General features: G+C 35.9%; 2 protein-coding genes across 3 annotated transcripts; one reads left to right on the top strand and one right to left on the bottom strand.

Moving 5' to 3' along the window:
• The first annotated feature begins 1003 nt into the window (after positions 1 to 1003).
• On the top strand, positions 1004 to 2561 carry LOC113306891 (protein ENHANCED DOWNY MILDEW 2-like). Its single transcript, XM_026555813.1, has 3 exons — positions 1004 to 1230; positions 1306 to 1398; positions 1878 to 2561. Exons 1-3 carry the CDS (start codon positions 1160 to 1162, stop codon positions 2314 to 2316), a joined length of 603 nt encoding a protein of 200 aa, XP_026411598.1. The 5' UTR covers positions 1004 to 1159; the 3' UTR covers positions 2317 to 2561.
• Positions 2562 to 2869: 308 nt separating this feature from the next.
• On the bottom strand, positions 2870 to 12297 carry LOC113303106 (glutamine--tRNA ligase-like). Of its 2 annotated transcripts, none has more exons than XM_026552105.1 (24): positions 12056 to 12297; positions 11808 to 11951; positions 11672 to 11725; positions 11513 to 11584; positions 11332 to 11431; positions 10969 to 11064; positions 10656 to 10717; positions 10450 to 10551; positions 10176 to 10271; positions 9427 to 9579; positions 9295 to 9350; positions 8291 to 8381; positions 7977 to 8063; positions 7523 to 7720; positions 7346 to 7444; positions 6652 to 6783; positions 6431 to 6567; positions 6082 to 6181; positions 5901 to 5996; positions 4912 to 5012; positions 4729 to 4834; positions 4544 to 4633; positions 4293 to 4422; positions 2870 to 3310 (listed from the first exon to the last, which is right to left on the bottom strand). In XM_026552105.1, the coding sequence occupies exons 2-24, from the start codon at positions 11934 to 11936 to the stop codon at positions 3213 to 3215; spliced, it is 2385 nt and encodes a 794-aa protein (XP_026407890.1). In that variant the 5' UTR covers positions 11937 to 11951; positions 12056 to 12297; the 3' UTR covers positions 2870 to 3212. The 2 variants fall into 2 exon arrangements, with proteins under 2 accessions (XP_026407890.1, XP_026407889.1); XM_026552104.1 differs by having other exon boundaries at positions 12119 to 12296.
• Between the last annotated feature and the right edge of the window lie 4673 nt (positions 12298 to 16970).

Genomic DNA, 16970 nt, shown 5'->3' with positions numbered 1-16970 from the left:
CTTTCATCATTCGATCAAGTTAAGGTGGAAGTGCTCTCAAAGGAGAATAAATGGATAGTCTTGGATGAACCTAGGAAAATTTATGAGGAGATTATAAGAAAAATTAGGTTGACTTTATGCTGCCTGCGATATTTGAAAAGGAATCCTCATGCATCAGGAAGTTCCTTGTTGTCGAACGTCTCTCCCAGGTTTGTACGTTCATCTTGTTTTGTTGATTTTCAACTAATTTTTGTTTGAAATTGTAGTTTTGAGTATTGTATAGTATTTATTAGCCGTCTTATGGCTGTTTGTGGTTTGTGCAGTTTCAACAGGGGCACACTATCTCTTAAGAATGATTTAATGGGTCATTTAACCGTGCAGTTGAACATGATAATACGCTAAAAACTTCTAAGGTTTGTGATCCTCTTTTCCCCCTGTTAATATGGATAATTATAGTTGGGAAATATGATTGCGTAAAGGCGTAATATAGTGGCCATCAGTAATTAGAATGTATCTTTTATGGTTCTGCTTTTACCTGACATTTGCCTTTGTGGACAAAAATACAGTTTCTACTCGCATTTCTGGAGAGTCCCAGGAAAGCATTTGCTAAGGTCAGTCTTCAGTTATTCCATCGGTTTCTCTTGTCCAATCTTTCTCATTGTTCAATTCAGATACTTCTGTTCTGAATTTCGTCCCATCTCATAAGGAGTTTGTTTTACAGAATAAAGGTGCTGGTTTAGTTACGAAGAAAGCAAAACTTAATGTTAGAGATGATCGTGAAGAATTAAATGAAGAGAAGACAAATACAGATGACACTGCTTGTGCCATTTGTGATCACTTTTCAACATCAGTTATCATTGATGTTGCTTGTACCTCTATAAGACAAGGCTAATATAACTGGTATTCATATTTATATGCTTATCTTACAGATTCCTCTTACTCAAACTCCCTAATTTTACCACACAACTAGTGTCATATTTTTACCATAAACCATTTGCTTTGCGTACAGGTATTCGGCTGTCCTTCCTGTGGCCATTTTTATCACCCAAAATGTGCCGCAGACTTTCTCTATCCAAGAACTGAAGTGAAAAGTAAACATCTTCAAAAAATCATTGCTACAGGGGGGTCATTTACATGTCCTGCCCATAAATGCTATAAATGTAAACAAGCAGAAGATAGTATGGTACGTGAACTGCAGTTTGCAGTATGCAGACGTTGTCCAAAGGCATATCACCGTAAATGCTTGCCGAGGTAATCCACTAACTCTCTTATATGGGATTATATTTAATTACAGTGTCTAAAGCTAATACCAGATATGTTTTTCAGGGATATTGCTTTTAGTTATGCAGAGAAACTTGGCCTTGTTCAGAGGGCTTGGGATAATCTGTTGCCAAGAAATCGTATACTGTTATACTGCCAGTAAGTGATTCTTCTATAGCCTTCTGATGCATGTCTTAATTTTGAGAATGATTTATTGCACCAGTCCATGAAAACTATTTACATTAGCCGATGGGGATCACATGTAAACGATAGAAGGGTTGATTACTTTTGTAGATGGTCTCACAGCTTCATAGTTCTTCGTTACCATAACTTCTTTCATGCTAACTTCATATCCCCACTAAAGTTGATTAGAATTGATGGTGATAAAGAGAGCCGTTTAGCACAATGTAATATGAAGCCGCTTCAAGGCTTATTTGGCACTATAAGCTTAACACCCTGAAAGTTTTTAGTGGGAAACTTCTTATTGAACAAAGAAATATGAGTTTTTCTGGAAATGGGGGGAATAATATTAATAATTTACCCCCTGGGTCTTTATGTGGGGCTAGATAGCTAAATTTATCCCTTATTGTCAATTTTCAGAACATCTGTACTTAAATTATTATTAATTTTGCTTACAGGAATCACAAGATTGAGAAAGATCAAGGGACACCATCAAGAAACCACATCGTATTTCCTAATGTTGAGGTAAAGGCAAAACTGCAGTCTACACAATCAGGCCAGCAAAGAGTTCTAAAAAGGAAGAGAATGATTCCGAAAGAGGTGCAGGAAAGTACATCTGTGAGGCCAAGAAATTCAGTTGAAATGATGGCTCCTTCGAAGCAAAGTAAATTTGTAGATAACAAACCCAAAAGATTCTCCGTCCAACAACTGGTTTCTACAAAAAGATTGAGCACCTGTAGTGCCTCAAAAGTGATTCCAAAGGACAGTTTTAAGCCTGTGATAGATCTCTCTTATAAGCAGCAAAAGGTACTTGCAAGACCAATTTGTTCAAAACCTTTGCCAGATGCCGAAGCAGGAAAGAGATCGAACTGTTTATATTTTAACAAATACAGTTAACTAAGTAGGTGGAGTCAAAGTCTATTAGTTGAAGATGTCGGGATCTGCTTGATGTTTTCTATGGCTAAAATGTCCAAGCTCTGTGATTATCTTTTGGTGTAATTATCTTTTGGTCTTGAGTTAATAGGAAAAAAGAACTAAATTATGTCCTCCTTTCTTGGCCCCTTTTGTTAGGAAGGAATCCTTAGTCCAAGTTTGTAAGTCTCTGCTTTTCTAATTGAAATGTTTTTTTTCCCGGCAAAAATAAAAAAGATGTGTTTTCACAAATTACTGTTGCAAGGTTAAGAGTTTATACATGCAACCTGCTGTTAGTTCACTTTCTTATCTGAAATAACCAAGTATTCTGGTTGTGCTTCTTGGAAAGATGTTAGTGTTACTGTTCAAGTAATGGCACTCTCTTTTTTATCTTCCGTATCTTACTTGAGAATGCAAATATTGGTAAGCATTTACGAAACAAAAATTTAAGCAACAAAGACTCATCGGAGAAGTGATAAAAAGGAGTTGACCGTTCTTTTGTGGTTGATGCGGAAGATTTAGTCTTGGCTATAGTTGGTGATTAAATAATTACATAATACACTAACAGGCACTGTCTAGGCCATGCCAAATAAAGAGAACTGGAAGTAAACCATATCATTCATAGTGTAAAAGGTTCAACATACTACATCAAACAAACATTTACTAATGGAGACAATAAAGAAAATGCGCAAACTAAGATTGCAGAATGTAAACCAATGCCTGTATAACAAAATGTCAAACCATTCCTTCGACTATGAAAACTAATCCCTCGTATTTCACTGTTACAATATATTTTCTGAACTCCAAATGCAGATATGTTCAATTTCGTAAGGAACACCTGTTAACTGACCAGCTTCACGTTCAAAAAGCACGAGCAGCTACTACTTGTTCCCACCCTTCGAATAGGAATCACGAAGCGTTACAGTTCTATTGAAGACAAGTTTCTCTGGAGTAGAATCTGGATCCACCGCAAAATACCCTGAAAAATAACAAAAACAGCAAGAAACCCAGAGAACAACATCCATCAGATACGCCGAAAGCTATGGATAAGTACAAATTATGACGTAAAAATGCTTTTCAACCACATGCTCATTTACCACAATGACACATCCAGAAAGAAAAACATTTTATTTTTAGATCAATATAAAAGTAAATCAAGGGATTTTATTAGCTTCATACAAGAGAAAAATTGAATGTAACCAGGAAATCAATTACTTTGAAAACATAATCATGCCTCGGAGGAAAACCATTGAGATTAGAAGGAAGAGGATTTTAGTCTTCTGTGGCTTCCATCCATCAAGGATGTCAAGAGGCAGACCGACCTATAATATCTGGACAGAGCGATAGGCTTATGATATATGAGCAGATACGATAGCAAATCAGGATCTTGAAACACTGAATTCATATATTTGTGTCAATTTCCATTTTTGCTATGGAGAGGAGACCTCGTCATCATAAACAGATGGCATCTCCTTAATAGGCCTTGGGAAACACCCGACAACATTATGCTTCACAGTGAATATGCAAGATGAGATTAGATATATTTTCTCAATACTCCCACCATTCAAATATCAAATATCTTAAGGAGATGCAGACATACAGCAAAGCTAGGTGAAAGAAAAACAAGAGAGCACTTAAAATTTTGCAGTTAGCTGGCATATTTGACTCGGAAATATTTGATTCGGAAGGATGATTAGGCTTTCAAACCTAGAGAAATAACATCTTAAAGAAGTAAAAAAGAGGTAGAAGCAAACATATAGGGGACACTTATAGAGAGGAGCTAGCAGTTAATAAATAATTCATACTTCTAATTGTATTTGTTGTTGGACCTCGGGCAACAGCCATGGCAACAGATTGTATCCTTTTCAAACACAAATCTGGTTGCAGGTTGGGATATATTTTGACTAGTAAAGATAAAATTGGAAGAAAAAAAATACTATTAAGTGGATTATAGAATTTACCAAGCCTTTCAAACTGAAACTTATCCCCGACTGCTGCATCCCGTAAAGAGGGCACAGCAAATGCTTCTGGTATCACCTCTTTGGATTCGGGGTTGAGATCCGTGAGAAATTCTTCAAGTTCAGCCGGATTCTAACGGTGAATAGAAGAGAAAAGATGGTTAGTGGGTATCCAAGGAATACACATTTATGAGATGCGTGATCAGAGTTACGATGACTCGGAATAGAAAAAAGCAAAGTACAATGTTACCAACCTCAGAAAGGAATAGTTTATCAAACAACCTAACCTCGACCCTCAAAGGATCAACTCCTGGAGAAGGCTGTGCAACCCAATGAAGAACACCCTACATATCCAATTCAACAAATTCCGTAAACCACCTCCTCAAAATATAACCATAAATTTTCATTAAAACGACAGTCCTTTTAAGCTTTTGTAAACCTTTGGTTTTGTGTTCTTGGAAGAATCATATTCTGCCCGGATCTCCCCAATTGTCTCGCCATCATCACTATAGACTACTTCTGTGCATTTTATAGGAAAAGCATATCTGTATTCAGAGTCCAAACCAAAAGTCAGCAGCTATCAGTTGCAAGCAATTGAAAATAAGTGGAATCAGCTAAGCACCTTAGTAATATCGATTTTCCAGGAGCAAGTCCATAGTAGTCTTTTGAATCCTTGGTTCGGAAATCAGACCTTTCAATGTATACAACATTTGTAAAAGGAACCTGGTTTTCACAAAAATGTAACAGAACACTATAAAATCAGGCACGGATGAAACATAATAATATAGAACTACTCAAACAGAAGACATCTGACTTGGAATCTTCTCATGTTTCGAAGAGTCAATGAAATACATAAATATAATAAAAAAACATGCACCTATCGGAGTGTCATTAGCAAGATTCCAATAATTCCTCTTAAGCAGTTGGGCAATTGAACTAAAACTCGGTAGAACAGATTTGAACTTATAAGTACAAAAACTGAAACATGCACGGACATCTTGATTGACGCAGAACGATAAGTCAACTTAAGCATGTGGGGTGCCTACAAAGATCATCTAGACAAAGAATGGTGTGGTTTGAGATAAAAACATTTGGCAAAATGGCTCATATGCAGTAATAGTACGGGCCACCGGTATAGCTTGGATCTTTTCTTACCATCATATTACTTCTGATTTCTTCTCACCAAGTTGAACCACAGTGTCACATCACCTAATTTTGTCAATACTAATCGAACCACCAACTTGCCACAGTTTCCTACTAGGCAAAAATATTATTTCATATCCAAAGCTAACCATGAATCTTCAGCATATCAACATGTTCGGCTACAAAACATACAGCACTACTATAGAGCACTAATTCTAATTATCTAAAATTGACAACAGCAACAACACGACTTGTTCCAAAGAAATATAAAATTAGGTGTATGCTTTTGTGGAGTAATTGAACTAAAATACTAAATAATGCAGTATTGGTTTTGGCAAAAATAAAATAAATCATGAACCAAAATCAAATTGTTGGCAATGCTAGTTAATTTCTGTTAAGTTACTGAGGAAACATAAATGAAAAGAGGATACAATACAACCACTTCTAAGTGGAGAGATCAGTACATGCCTTGTAAAAAGCAGATGCATCATCTGTTTGCGCATCAGGCCACTTCTTCGCATCAAGATCCAATATAGTTTTGTCATCTAAATTTGTAATGACAACCTGCAAACATTGAATTAGTCGGTCAAACGGTGACGCAATGTGTATGGATTTACAATCCTAGAAATTCTCAATAATCAAATAATACCTTCAGAGGATGCAGCACAACCATTTGTCGGGCTGCTGTTTTGTTCAAGTCTTCTCTTATGTGGTATTCAAGGCGGTCCAAGCGTATTGTGCTATTATCACTGAAAAAAGTCAAACCCAAATAGATTGTAAAAGTTACTGAAAGATTTTGGTGAAACGCAGACGCATATGCACTCACTAAAATAGATATACACACACAGATAAAATGGAATTGCTAACTGCATGTGCATCTGATGCGGCAGAAACATGCCGATTTACTTGTAGACACTCATATCTGAGAAAAAGATCACTGCACAATGCATTTGCGTGCACAACTTTCTTTGGTAACGCATTAGAATGAATAACCGAACCTTCTAGTGATTCCGATTCCTCTGATAAAAGTATTAATTGCAGTTGCAGAAACTCCTCGTCGCCGTAAACCAGCTAGTGTCATTAGACGAGGATCATCCCACCCGTCAACCCACTTATCAGTCACAAGCTTGTTCAACTACATAGCAAAAAGAATAAATGTGGGATCATGTAATGCCCGAAGATAAACTCGAGTTCTCCAGATACGTAGAGATTGCCATACCTTACGCTTAGACATCACCGTGTTAGTGATGTTCAACCGTGAATATTCCCAAACATAGGGCTGGTATAGGCTTAATGCATCCAACAACCAGTAGTATGAAGCGCGGCGAGTCTCAAATTCAAGTGTGCACAGCTGCAACATGAAAACACATGTTCAACAAATTTTTCGTCTAGTCATCCAGGGAGTCTATTAAAGGTCTTAAAGATGAATAACGTGTCTGGCATGGATATGTAACAAATGGATAATTGATTAATTTTTATTTAATTTTATATTTTAGTCATCCAGCTGTTTCCAAAATCTGATTTCAGCATAATTTCTCTCGCTGTTTGCCTGTTTCTTGCTACTAAAGAGTGGAGCAAGTATATTCACTTGTTCAAGCCTTTCACAACAATACCGCCATGAGGCTACGGTTTGCCTATTCAAAAAAAAGAGCTCAATCCTTGGGATTGCCGTTTCATACATTAGGCAGAGATCATAATTTGGAATGAATTAGGAGTGCTCAAATATCAAAATTGATGCTTTTGATGAAATACGCACTTTTAGATATCAAAACTGAACAACTTAATATCAAAATGAAGAACACAATATGTTCTAAAGGAAGATACAATCAAACCAGTTGTAACAGTAACGACTAATTATTTAAAATTATCACACATAACTTAAAGGGAAAAAAGTGCTACATGAAGAAACATACCGAATGAGTGATATTTTCAAGAGAATCCACAATGCAGTGAGCATAGTCATAACTGGGATATATGCACCACTTGTCTCCGGCATGTGGGTGAGGAGTAAACTAGACAGGATACCCAGAATGAATTATGAGCAACACCATAAGATACACACAATAGAAAGATAGAGGTGGATCACTTACCTTTATACGATAAGCAATCAGATCATACATATTAAAGTTATCACTCTGCATGTCTTGCTTCATTCTAAGTGTCGCTTTGTTTTCTTCAATCAAACCCATTTTCATGTCATTGAACAGCTCTAGTGATTCTTCAATTGGCCTATCCCGCCACGGACTGTTCCTTTTGTGTTCCCTAGACACTTTTATTTCTTCTGCACTCTAGCCTCAGAAAGAAAAGATAGTCATTAACAGCCTCAGACATTTCTCAATCAGATAAAGTACATCAGTGAACATCGGAGAATAAAACAAGGCAGACAAAAAAACCATAGCGTCTTTCGACTTGTAGTTCAAAGAGAAAACATGCAGGAATTCTTTAGGTATTAACTGTATGGAATCTTGAATAATATTGAGTTGCTAGTTAAAGTTAATTTAATAACAAAATGAAGATGTCAGCAGATAATAATAAGAAACCAACCTGGTGATCAACGTATGCATGACCCTTCTTGATCAGTTCTACAGCCAACTTATAGAGTTCTTCAAAATAGTCACTGGTGTGCGTGATCTGCCAAAATAAACTAAAATTAGTTGTTTCCCACAGAGCACTAAATGCCGAATGATTGTTGTTGATAATAAGTTTCAAAATACATGTTAGAATCACTATATCAGTTAAGATTCACTCCGACAAACTGCCAAAAAGTTAGTAAAGGCATAGGGTCAGAAATCTATCAGTATCTCGAAGAAAAAAAAACACAGAGAGAGAGAGAGATTACAGAGGGGGAAAAAACATACCTTGAAAGGTTCCCACCCCATCCATCGCACAATTTCTTGAATATGATCAATGTATTCTTTCTTTTCAGCATCGGGGTTTGTATCATCATACCTACGAAAATATAAAATGTTACAGTTCAGAAATAAGATATGTTTTATATGGATGTAATAATAACGTTATTCACGTATACAGAGTCAATTGTTAACTGCCTGCAGTTATTGATATGAATTAGCCAGATCCGCCAGATGTTTTCCGCCAGATGTTTGTTAATGTATTTTTGAACTAGTAAACAAATTATTTTTTAGTCAATGACATGGAAGAATATGTCCGTTAACTACCTTAAAGAAAGTATTCTTAGGCACTTCTATAACTATTCTGATCTGCCTAATTGCTAAAAGCACTCTGGCCTCTAGAATTTACTATCACTGCATCATACAAGCTTCGACCAAGCAAGTCTAAATAATTACTAGAAAAAAGAGAGACCAAACCATTCATGAATACAAAATAAAACAAATTGCAAAATTCTCTTTAAAGCTAATATAAAAGGACGTTTCTAGATTCTTTCTGTCACTTTCTAAGTTTTCAATGCATTAAAAGGTTGGGTAGAGTGGTTAAGTGGTATCTCGAGCAAGAAAAGGGGTGAAGATTGAAGAGCCAAGACCATGTGCGGAGCAAGAAACTGCACAGGCAGCCATGGGACATAATAAAATCCTCCGGGTAAGCATCACACTAGGTTCTTGACTCGTCCATTAAAATCTTTCCTAAGGTCAATTATGCCAAGATTTTCCGCAGTCCTTTCGCAATAGCTTTCTAGCATCATTTAGTTAACAGAATTTAAGAATAGAAATATATCAGAGGACCATGGAGTAACAGACAAGATTCAAACAAAAGAAGTTTATGATTTTGATCTAGCTGTGGGTAACACTTTTTGTCTTTACTTGGATGGTATACTTCAAATTGATACAAAAAGGAAGTTTAGCAAAGAAAATGCAAGGACAATGGATGGGAAATCAACAATGCTTACCTGAGGTAGCAACATCCACCCCTCTCTTTCGCTAGACCAAAACTAACAAACATAGCCTGTAATTGTGCAGCAATATTAGAGCTTCCGCATAGCAATTTGGATTTTGCTTCTTCTAGTGGAAAACACGTTTACCTTAGCGTGACCAATATGTAGATACCCATTTGGTTCAGGAGGGAAGCGGGTGAAGACTCTACCACCGGTCTCTTCTAAATGCTTTTTAAGTATCTCCTTTGTATTGGAGACTCTTAATACAGGGCGATCGCTAAAGAATATTTCTGTATGCACCTGTTGTCATGTACGAATGCATGGTAAGGCTTACTCAAATTTCACCAAATGTAATTATAGCTGCAAAAAATAAACCTTTTTGCAGTTTTTCAAAGAAAATGTAATACTTCGCTCTAAGCAAATATGAGCTCAAGCTTTATATGGATCAAATGCATTCTGAAGCATAACAAGTTAGGAGAATATATAAAGGGGGTAGTACATTACAACACCACTCAGTGTTTCAGTGGAAAATAGATGCACCTCTTCTGGTAACCATTGATTCATTTATACCAAAAAAAAAATGGGGGTTCACCAAATGGTACCCTACCCTAGTCTTCTCCAGCAGTTACAAAGAAAGCATTATCGAAGTGCTTAAAAAGCAGAAAGGTAACATAGACAGCTCCAATAATACGGGACTCACTGCTATAGGTGTTTATAAAAACCCGCTCAACAGTACCAAACAACAAAGCGTAACATACGATAGTAGGAAAATATAGCATAATATGTACATATTACAGGCTAGTCCACTAACAAAACAAGCAAATTAGTGCATCTGGAACATAAGCCCAGTTGAAGGCAATAAAATAAGCTGGAAAAAAAATCATAGCATCAAATACCTTTATATTTTCCTCTGGCCCAGGGAATATAGTGAAGGGATTGAGTTCTTCTTCAGTTGGTGGTACTGAAGGAGTCTGCACAGCCATCACTTTAACCTAAAAAAATTGTAAAATGAGTCAATACACGCAAGCAAACCCCTTTTTCTGTTAATTAGTAACACAGTATGCACTAGTACACATATAATTGAAGACTAAATGTACCAACTGCGTACTCCTAAGTGATCAAGAACATATCATATACATACGTACATACAGAGAGAGAGTAAACCCTTACATCCTCTTTAGGAAGTTTTTCCTTTTTCTTCTTTACAGGTTTTTCATTATCTGCAGCAGTCCTCTCTCCCAGCAATCCATATAGTCTCTTGTCAATTACTTCCTGTTAAGATTAGCAGTAAACAAAATAGCTTAGACTGGAAGATAAATAAGAAGCAATCCACACCTACTAGACAGCACTACAAACTATCTGCTTTAGATAATCACCTTCACAATCTTTGCATCAGCCCATGGGTGCGTAGCTCGAATTTGGCCAAGTAGTTCACCAACTACAAAATAAAGCATATTTTTAAAGTGAGCATCTCATTGTGAAGATTGTGATGAACTTTTAAGATGGCCTAAGTAGATGGACAATCTAGATGAGTTATTTCCAAATTTCCTAAGCTCGAAGATCCTAACCAATGAAATGTTGCCTTTCAATGATATATGAATCACGCAAACAGTCTTGCCATAAACACGACATGACAAAGAAAATAAAAAGTAAGCATGAGGAAGAACTTTAAAGACAAAAATAACCAACCATTTGTACGGTAGCGCATCTCCAAGATCATATCTCTTTTCTCTTCCAAAACCATGGAGGCAGTGTGTTCAATTTCCTCTAACGAAACTTCTACTCCTGCTTACAGGAGAAGAGAGAACCACTACAATGATACTACGAAGAATACAAACAAAACTAGGAGATAGACAGGTGAATTATAGGGTGGGTGAAACATCTTCCCAATGCACTCGCTGATAACAAGCGGCACATTTTAAAATTAAAACCTGATGATGATATCTCTTTTCATTTTTGGTCAGTTTATGAGCTATGATTTGTATGAGTGTCAAATCCTTTTTACAAATATAAGTTCTATATGCTCGTAACTTCTTGTACTTGAAAACTTACCTACACCACAAGCCTCTTCAAATTCATTCAGCTGAAGATTCTCCGAACCCAGGCGTCCAAGAAATGTATGAGCTGCCTCTAACTGAGCAGGGGATTTAATCTATGCAACAACAAAGTTTCATAAGAGTCCACAATTACACCAAAAACCTATTGAATTAGAAATGTCATAATAACTATGTACCTTTAGTGATACTATGTATTCAAGCAGAGTAGGTCGATGTACAAGTGCATTAGCAGGGAATTTAGTAGCAACCTATCTCGCATCAAAAATCAATATCAGGCAAATTAACAAAACCCTTAGCTAGGGTTTAACTAAAAAGTAAAATTCTCGTAGATATACCGTATACAAAAGATTTCCAACGGCTTTGCTACATCCATCATCAGTCACTCCTGCCTGCAAGAAAATAATAAAAAAATGTCATTTGATTAATAATGCTATAGAAGGAAATATAACCAGAAATCGATCGAATTGATACCTCGTGGATAACCGCTTTTAGGTTCGTTGTAACCTTGTTATTAGCAACAGTGTTGTTCGCAGTTTTTTCATCCAATCCTATTCTCAAAAACAGATCTACAGTTTCCTCACGGTTCTCGTCTTTACCCATTATTGTATGTAAAGTCTGAAAAAAAAAACAAGTGAAAAAATCTATGATAATTATGAAATCTGAAAGTTGGGTATAAACTGCATGAATAAGAAAACGAGGTTTTGAGATAGATGAAAAACCCTAAATTCCGAGAGAGAGAGAGAAATAAACTGGGGATTGATTTTGGAAAACAATGACAATACCTAGTTATCTTTATTTATAAGAGTAAGATGTATTGCAGGTTTCTTTCTCCCCACGGTTATGTATAGAAGAAATACTTCTTCTTCTTCTTCTTCAGTGGGTGACGTTGAGCACGAAGTTTCTGAGGTTTTAGCAGCTCTTTCTATTATCTAAAAATTTATTTATTTGTTGACTATGTAAGGAAGAGGACTCCGATGTGAGAATCTTTACTCTTCGTCTGTTACTAGAGCATGACGTTACGAAATGGGCTGGATAGTAAATAAAAGTTTGCGCCCCAATTTTCCACTTAGGCGAAAATTAGGAACAATTGATTGGGGAATACTTTTTCTAATCGGGATATTTTACTGTCGGCATGGTTTTTCAATGTGAAAACTACAGCCACACCCAATTTTACATTTTTCTCCAATGTGAAACTTATGGGCGTAAAATTTCACGCGCGCACTAAATTTTTGGGAAAAAATTACTCCAACACCCATAGTTTCTGAAATTCTGTTTTTCATTTTCTTCTCCATGCCAGTAAGCTTAAATCTGATTTTTCCCTTTTAACCAAGAAACTACAACTATCACTCTATTGTCCACCTCTAATAATGTCGGATAAGAAAGACGACGAAGAGGGATAGCACAAAAAGTAAATATGTAGAAACCCTATAATTTTATTCTGAGAGTTTTCCTTGCTTCTCTTTTATTTATCTGATTCAATTAATAACCCCTCATTAATCTACTAACCTTGTTTGTTTCGATCTTGCATCCATTAACAACAAATATGGGTTTGTGCTGTAATTGGGGATTTCTAGGTTGGATTCAAATCAATGGAAGTGCCATTAATCAATTGTGAAATGGGTTAATGTTTAGGGGAATGAAGATGGAAATTAACAACAGCGAATCTGAAATCGACAATCAGCAAATATGGTGATTTTTGGATTGCCTAGTTTCGATTTGAAATTGAATTTTGAGATGGTAGTGAACTGTTGACGAAGATTAAGGAAGAAATTAGAGATTTGGGAGGGGTACTGAAATCGACAATCAGCAAAGATGGTGATTTTTACTTGAATTTGTTACAGGAAGTTGTTGCTTAAGAAGATTTAGAAGAAGACGTTTGTATTATGAGAATAAATTGGAGTTCATATAAGAATTGGGTTTTGATGAGTTGGTAAGGACACCTGCAAATTATGGAACTAAAGAACACCTGCAAATAATGTTTACATATGTCTAGCTTGGTATTAAGCTTGACTAATGCAAGTATGTATATATTCAGGTATAACACAGTGTGTACACAGAGATAGGGTGGTCTCTTTATTTTTTGGGGTCTCTTAGTCAGTTATTTGATGCTTCGATCCTTTACAGATTCTTACTCCCTGTGTTATTGTATTTTGATCATTCAATGTATAGGATAATGTTGCACTAATAGCATTTTGGGAAGCAAAATTTAGCAACCACGTAGACGATACTTGGAAACCGGCTTTGTGTGGTGTCAATTTTTGGGTTTTAAATTCCTGGGTGCTATTTCGAATGTCCGTAGGAGTCGCACATGGTTAATTAGGGGTTTGGTTATAAACTTAGGATTTTCTGTATCAAAAAAAACTTAGGATTTGAGCGTATCATGATATCTGTTATCGACCTCTAGCATAATTTATCTATTTTATCTATATTTGATATGATTTTTTTGCGGTAAGCTTACACTATAATCGCGTTATGAAGTGAGTTAAGAATGGTGGTATTGATGTTGGTTTCAACGGGTTATGCATTTAAAAGAAAATGGATCTAAAAGGATGCTGCAGTGGCAAGGCAAAGGATATGGAAGTGCAAATAGGTTTGGTGTGCGTGTGACGTGCATTTAAAAGAAAATGAAGGTGTGAATAGTGATGCATAACCTGTTATGCATCTACAAAATTTGTTACATAACTCGAAATTGGTTGCATAACACGTTCTGCAGTTTTTTTTTTTTTTGCATAACTTGTCATGCAGTCCAGAAAACGGTTGCATAATACGTTATGCAACTACTTTTTTCTTAGTATTGAAACCAACAAAAAATAAGGTTGCATAACTTGTCATGCACCTACAATAATATCTACATAACATGTTATGCAGTCGTGAAAATGGATGCATAACCTGTTATGCATCCGAAAATATGACTGCATAATGCATTATGCGTCGAGAAAATTGTTGCACAATCTTTTATGCATCGAGAAAATAGATGCATAACCTGATATGCATCCGTAAATATGGATGCACACTGCTATGCATCAATTTTTTTCATGTACGCATAATTGGTTACATAACTTGTTATAGATGCATAACTTTGTTATCCAAATGCATAATTTGTTATGCAGTGGAGAAATTGGTTGCATAATTCGTTATGCGTCTGCAGAATGTGTTATGCATCTGTTTTGGTGGCTGCATAATGGTTATGTATCAAGTTTTCGAAAATTTTGCCTAAAATGATGATCACCTCCGATTTTTTCGTGAAAAACAAAAATTTGATATTCTTGTTTGTACTCTTACGTAGCTCTCTTAAAAACATTTTCAACGATATAAAATTCCAAGGCGCGTATTTTTAGATATGTTATATCCAAGTTGCTTTGCCAATTATACCCCTGATGCATAACCCGTCATGCGGATGCATAATCCGTAATGCAGACACTTTTAATAATTTCATATAATTATGGGTGTCACGGAACTAAAATTAATTGTGGGCCTGACATTGAGAATATTATTTTTTTGGGCATGCGCCTAATTTTCTCTTTTTCGACCCCGACAATCCATGACCATGCCGATTTCAATTAAAAAGGTAACCTATTATAGGGGCTGATAAAATCATTAGAGGGGCTGATATAATAGGACAAAATGGGTCACTAGTTAGTAATTTCAAAAACCCCTTATCTATATAATTTTCATAACGGCTAAAAGGCCCTTATTTAGTTAGTGTTGTTAATTTAATTAGCAAATCATTAGGTTAATGAACTTTTTTTTATACTTATGGTGGGTTTGGATGTAGAATTTTAAAGGTGGAATTTATGGGTTCAGGGGATTTTGTAGAATTATGTTTCCCTTTGTATGTTTGGTTGCCTGAATCCTTGTAATCACGTTTCCTACGTGATTCAATTTTCCAACAAATCCTCCATATGGAGTCTGACCCCTCCTCTCTAAGGTTTGCTGGGAAACTTATCAAGGGATTTGTGGACCCACTTTTTTTAACTCTAAATCTCATATATATGAAATTTTAAGATTTGAGAGTAATGCCAAACGATACAAAGATTTTAATACAAGAAAACTCTATAAATCCTTGGAAACTTAATTGAGTTACCAAACACACGAAAAATTTGCATGAATCCCAAAATTTATAATCCTATGGGATTATAAATTCCTGGAAACGGTGAATTCTGCAAACAAACACACCATTAATGAAAAATTAAATCAGATTAAGAGTTAGGTTTGGAGAGATAAAATAGAGATATTTTTTTTAAAAGATTTATTTCAAAAACCTAGATTTTGATTTACTCAAACAAAATGAATGATTTCAGTGGCAAATTGGAGGTGGGTGAATCTCTATATGATAGAGAAACCATATTTTACAGATACCCCGCGATGGAGATCCTACTATGGTTGATCTCTTAACTCCAATGTCCATTTCAGAGCAATTTACGGTTGAAATTAACAAAAAAGGCCAACCGTATGAGCCATTTACGGTTGAAACTAACCATAAAAGCCAACCGTATGTGCCATTTACGATTAGTATCTGATGAACATCCAACCGTAATTGGTTTAAATTGGGAAAACTAAATCATAAACCAGTTACGGTTGGATTGTTCTCTTGTGAGACGAACCGTAAATAGGTTACGGTTCGTTTTTCGGTGGCTAGTATCCAACCGTAACTATCTACGATTGATAACATTCAAGCCAAAGCCAACCGTAATCAAATTCAAAAACCTAACTCATCTTCATTCAGTAATTTTTACGGTTGGTAATGTTAAAATCGAAACTAACCGTATTTTTACGGTTACAAAATGAACCGTAATTGGATGTTTCAAATAGTTTTTTAGGATTTACGGTTGGTAGTTCTTCAATAACTAATCGTAACACTTTCAGAAATCATAGTTACGATTGGTTAATTAAGAATAACCAACTTTTTTTTTTGGATTTTTTTTTTTAAGGTTTAAATGTATTTGATGATGATTATCAAAGAAAAATTGATTTCGATTTCGTTTTTATTTAATTTATTTTTATTTTTTTATGATTAGGTTTCATTGGATATGAGGATAATTTAATTCTTATAAAAATGGAAGGGTAATCTAGACCTTTGACATGACACTAGGACACCCCCTAACCAATTCGGTATACATTATTATCATGGTTCAGCCCCTCCAATGGAATCATCCGCCTCTATAACAAGTTACTTAAAAAAACATGTCGGCAGCTACAATTAGAATATCTCCCGATTAGAAAAACATATCTCCCAATTAATTCTTCAAAATTAGGCCAAGGCTCGACTCATGAGTTACCCATAATATCAAGCCCTTAATTAAAAGAAATTTAAATCTAGGTCCCGAAATATTAAAAGACGTTGATACCCTTATGCATATTGTCAAGCCCATAATTGAATAAAATTTAAATTTAAGCCCAAAATTATCGAAATACATTGTGATGATGTTATAACCACCTCCGACCACCACAACCACCGCCAACCACCTCCGACCACCATCGCCATCGCCAACCAGCCCCGACCACCACCACCTCCGACCACCGCCACCGCCTACCGCCACTGACAACTATCGCCGCCACCCACCACCGCTGACCACCACCATCATATGGATGTGTACACAAAAGTTACACATGCCTAAGGTATGTGTATCCAGA

This window comes from Papaver somniferum, chromosome 8 (assembly GCF_003573695.1).
Source record: "Papaver somniferum cultivar HN1 chromosome 8, ASM357369v1, whole genome shotgun sequence".
NCBI lineage: Eukaryota > Viridiplantae > Streptophyta > Magnoliopsida > Ranunculales > Papaveraceae > Papaver > Papaver somniferum.
The sequence above is the reverse complement of the archived record's forward strand: the minus strand, read 5'-3'. Positions and strand labels throughout refer to the sequence as shown.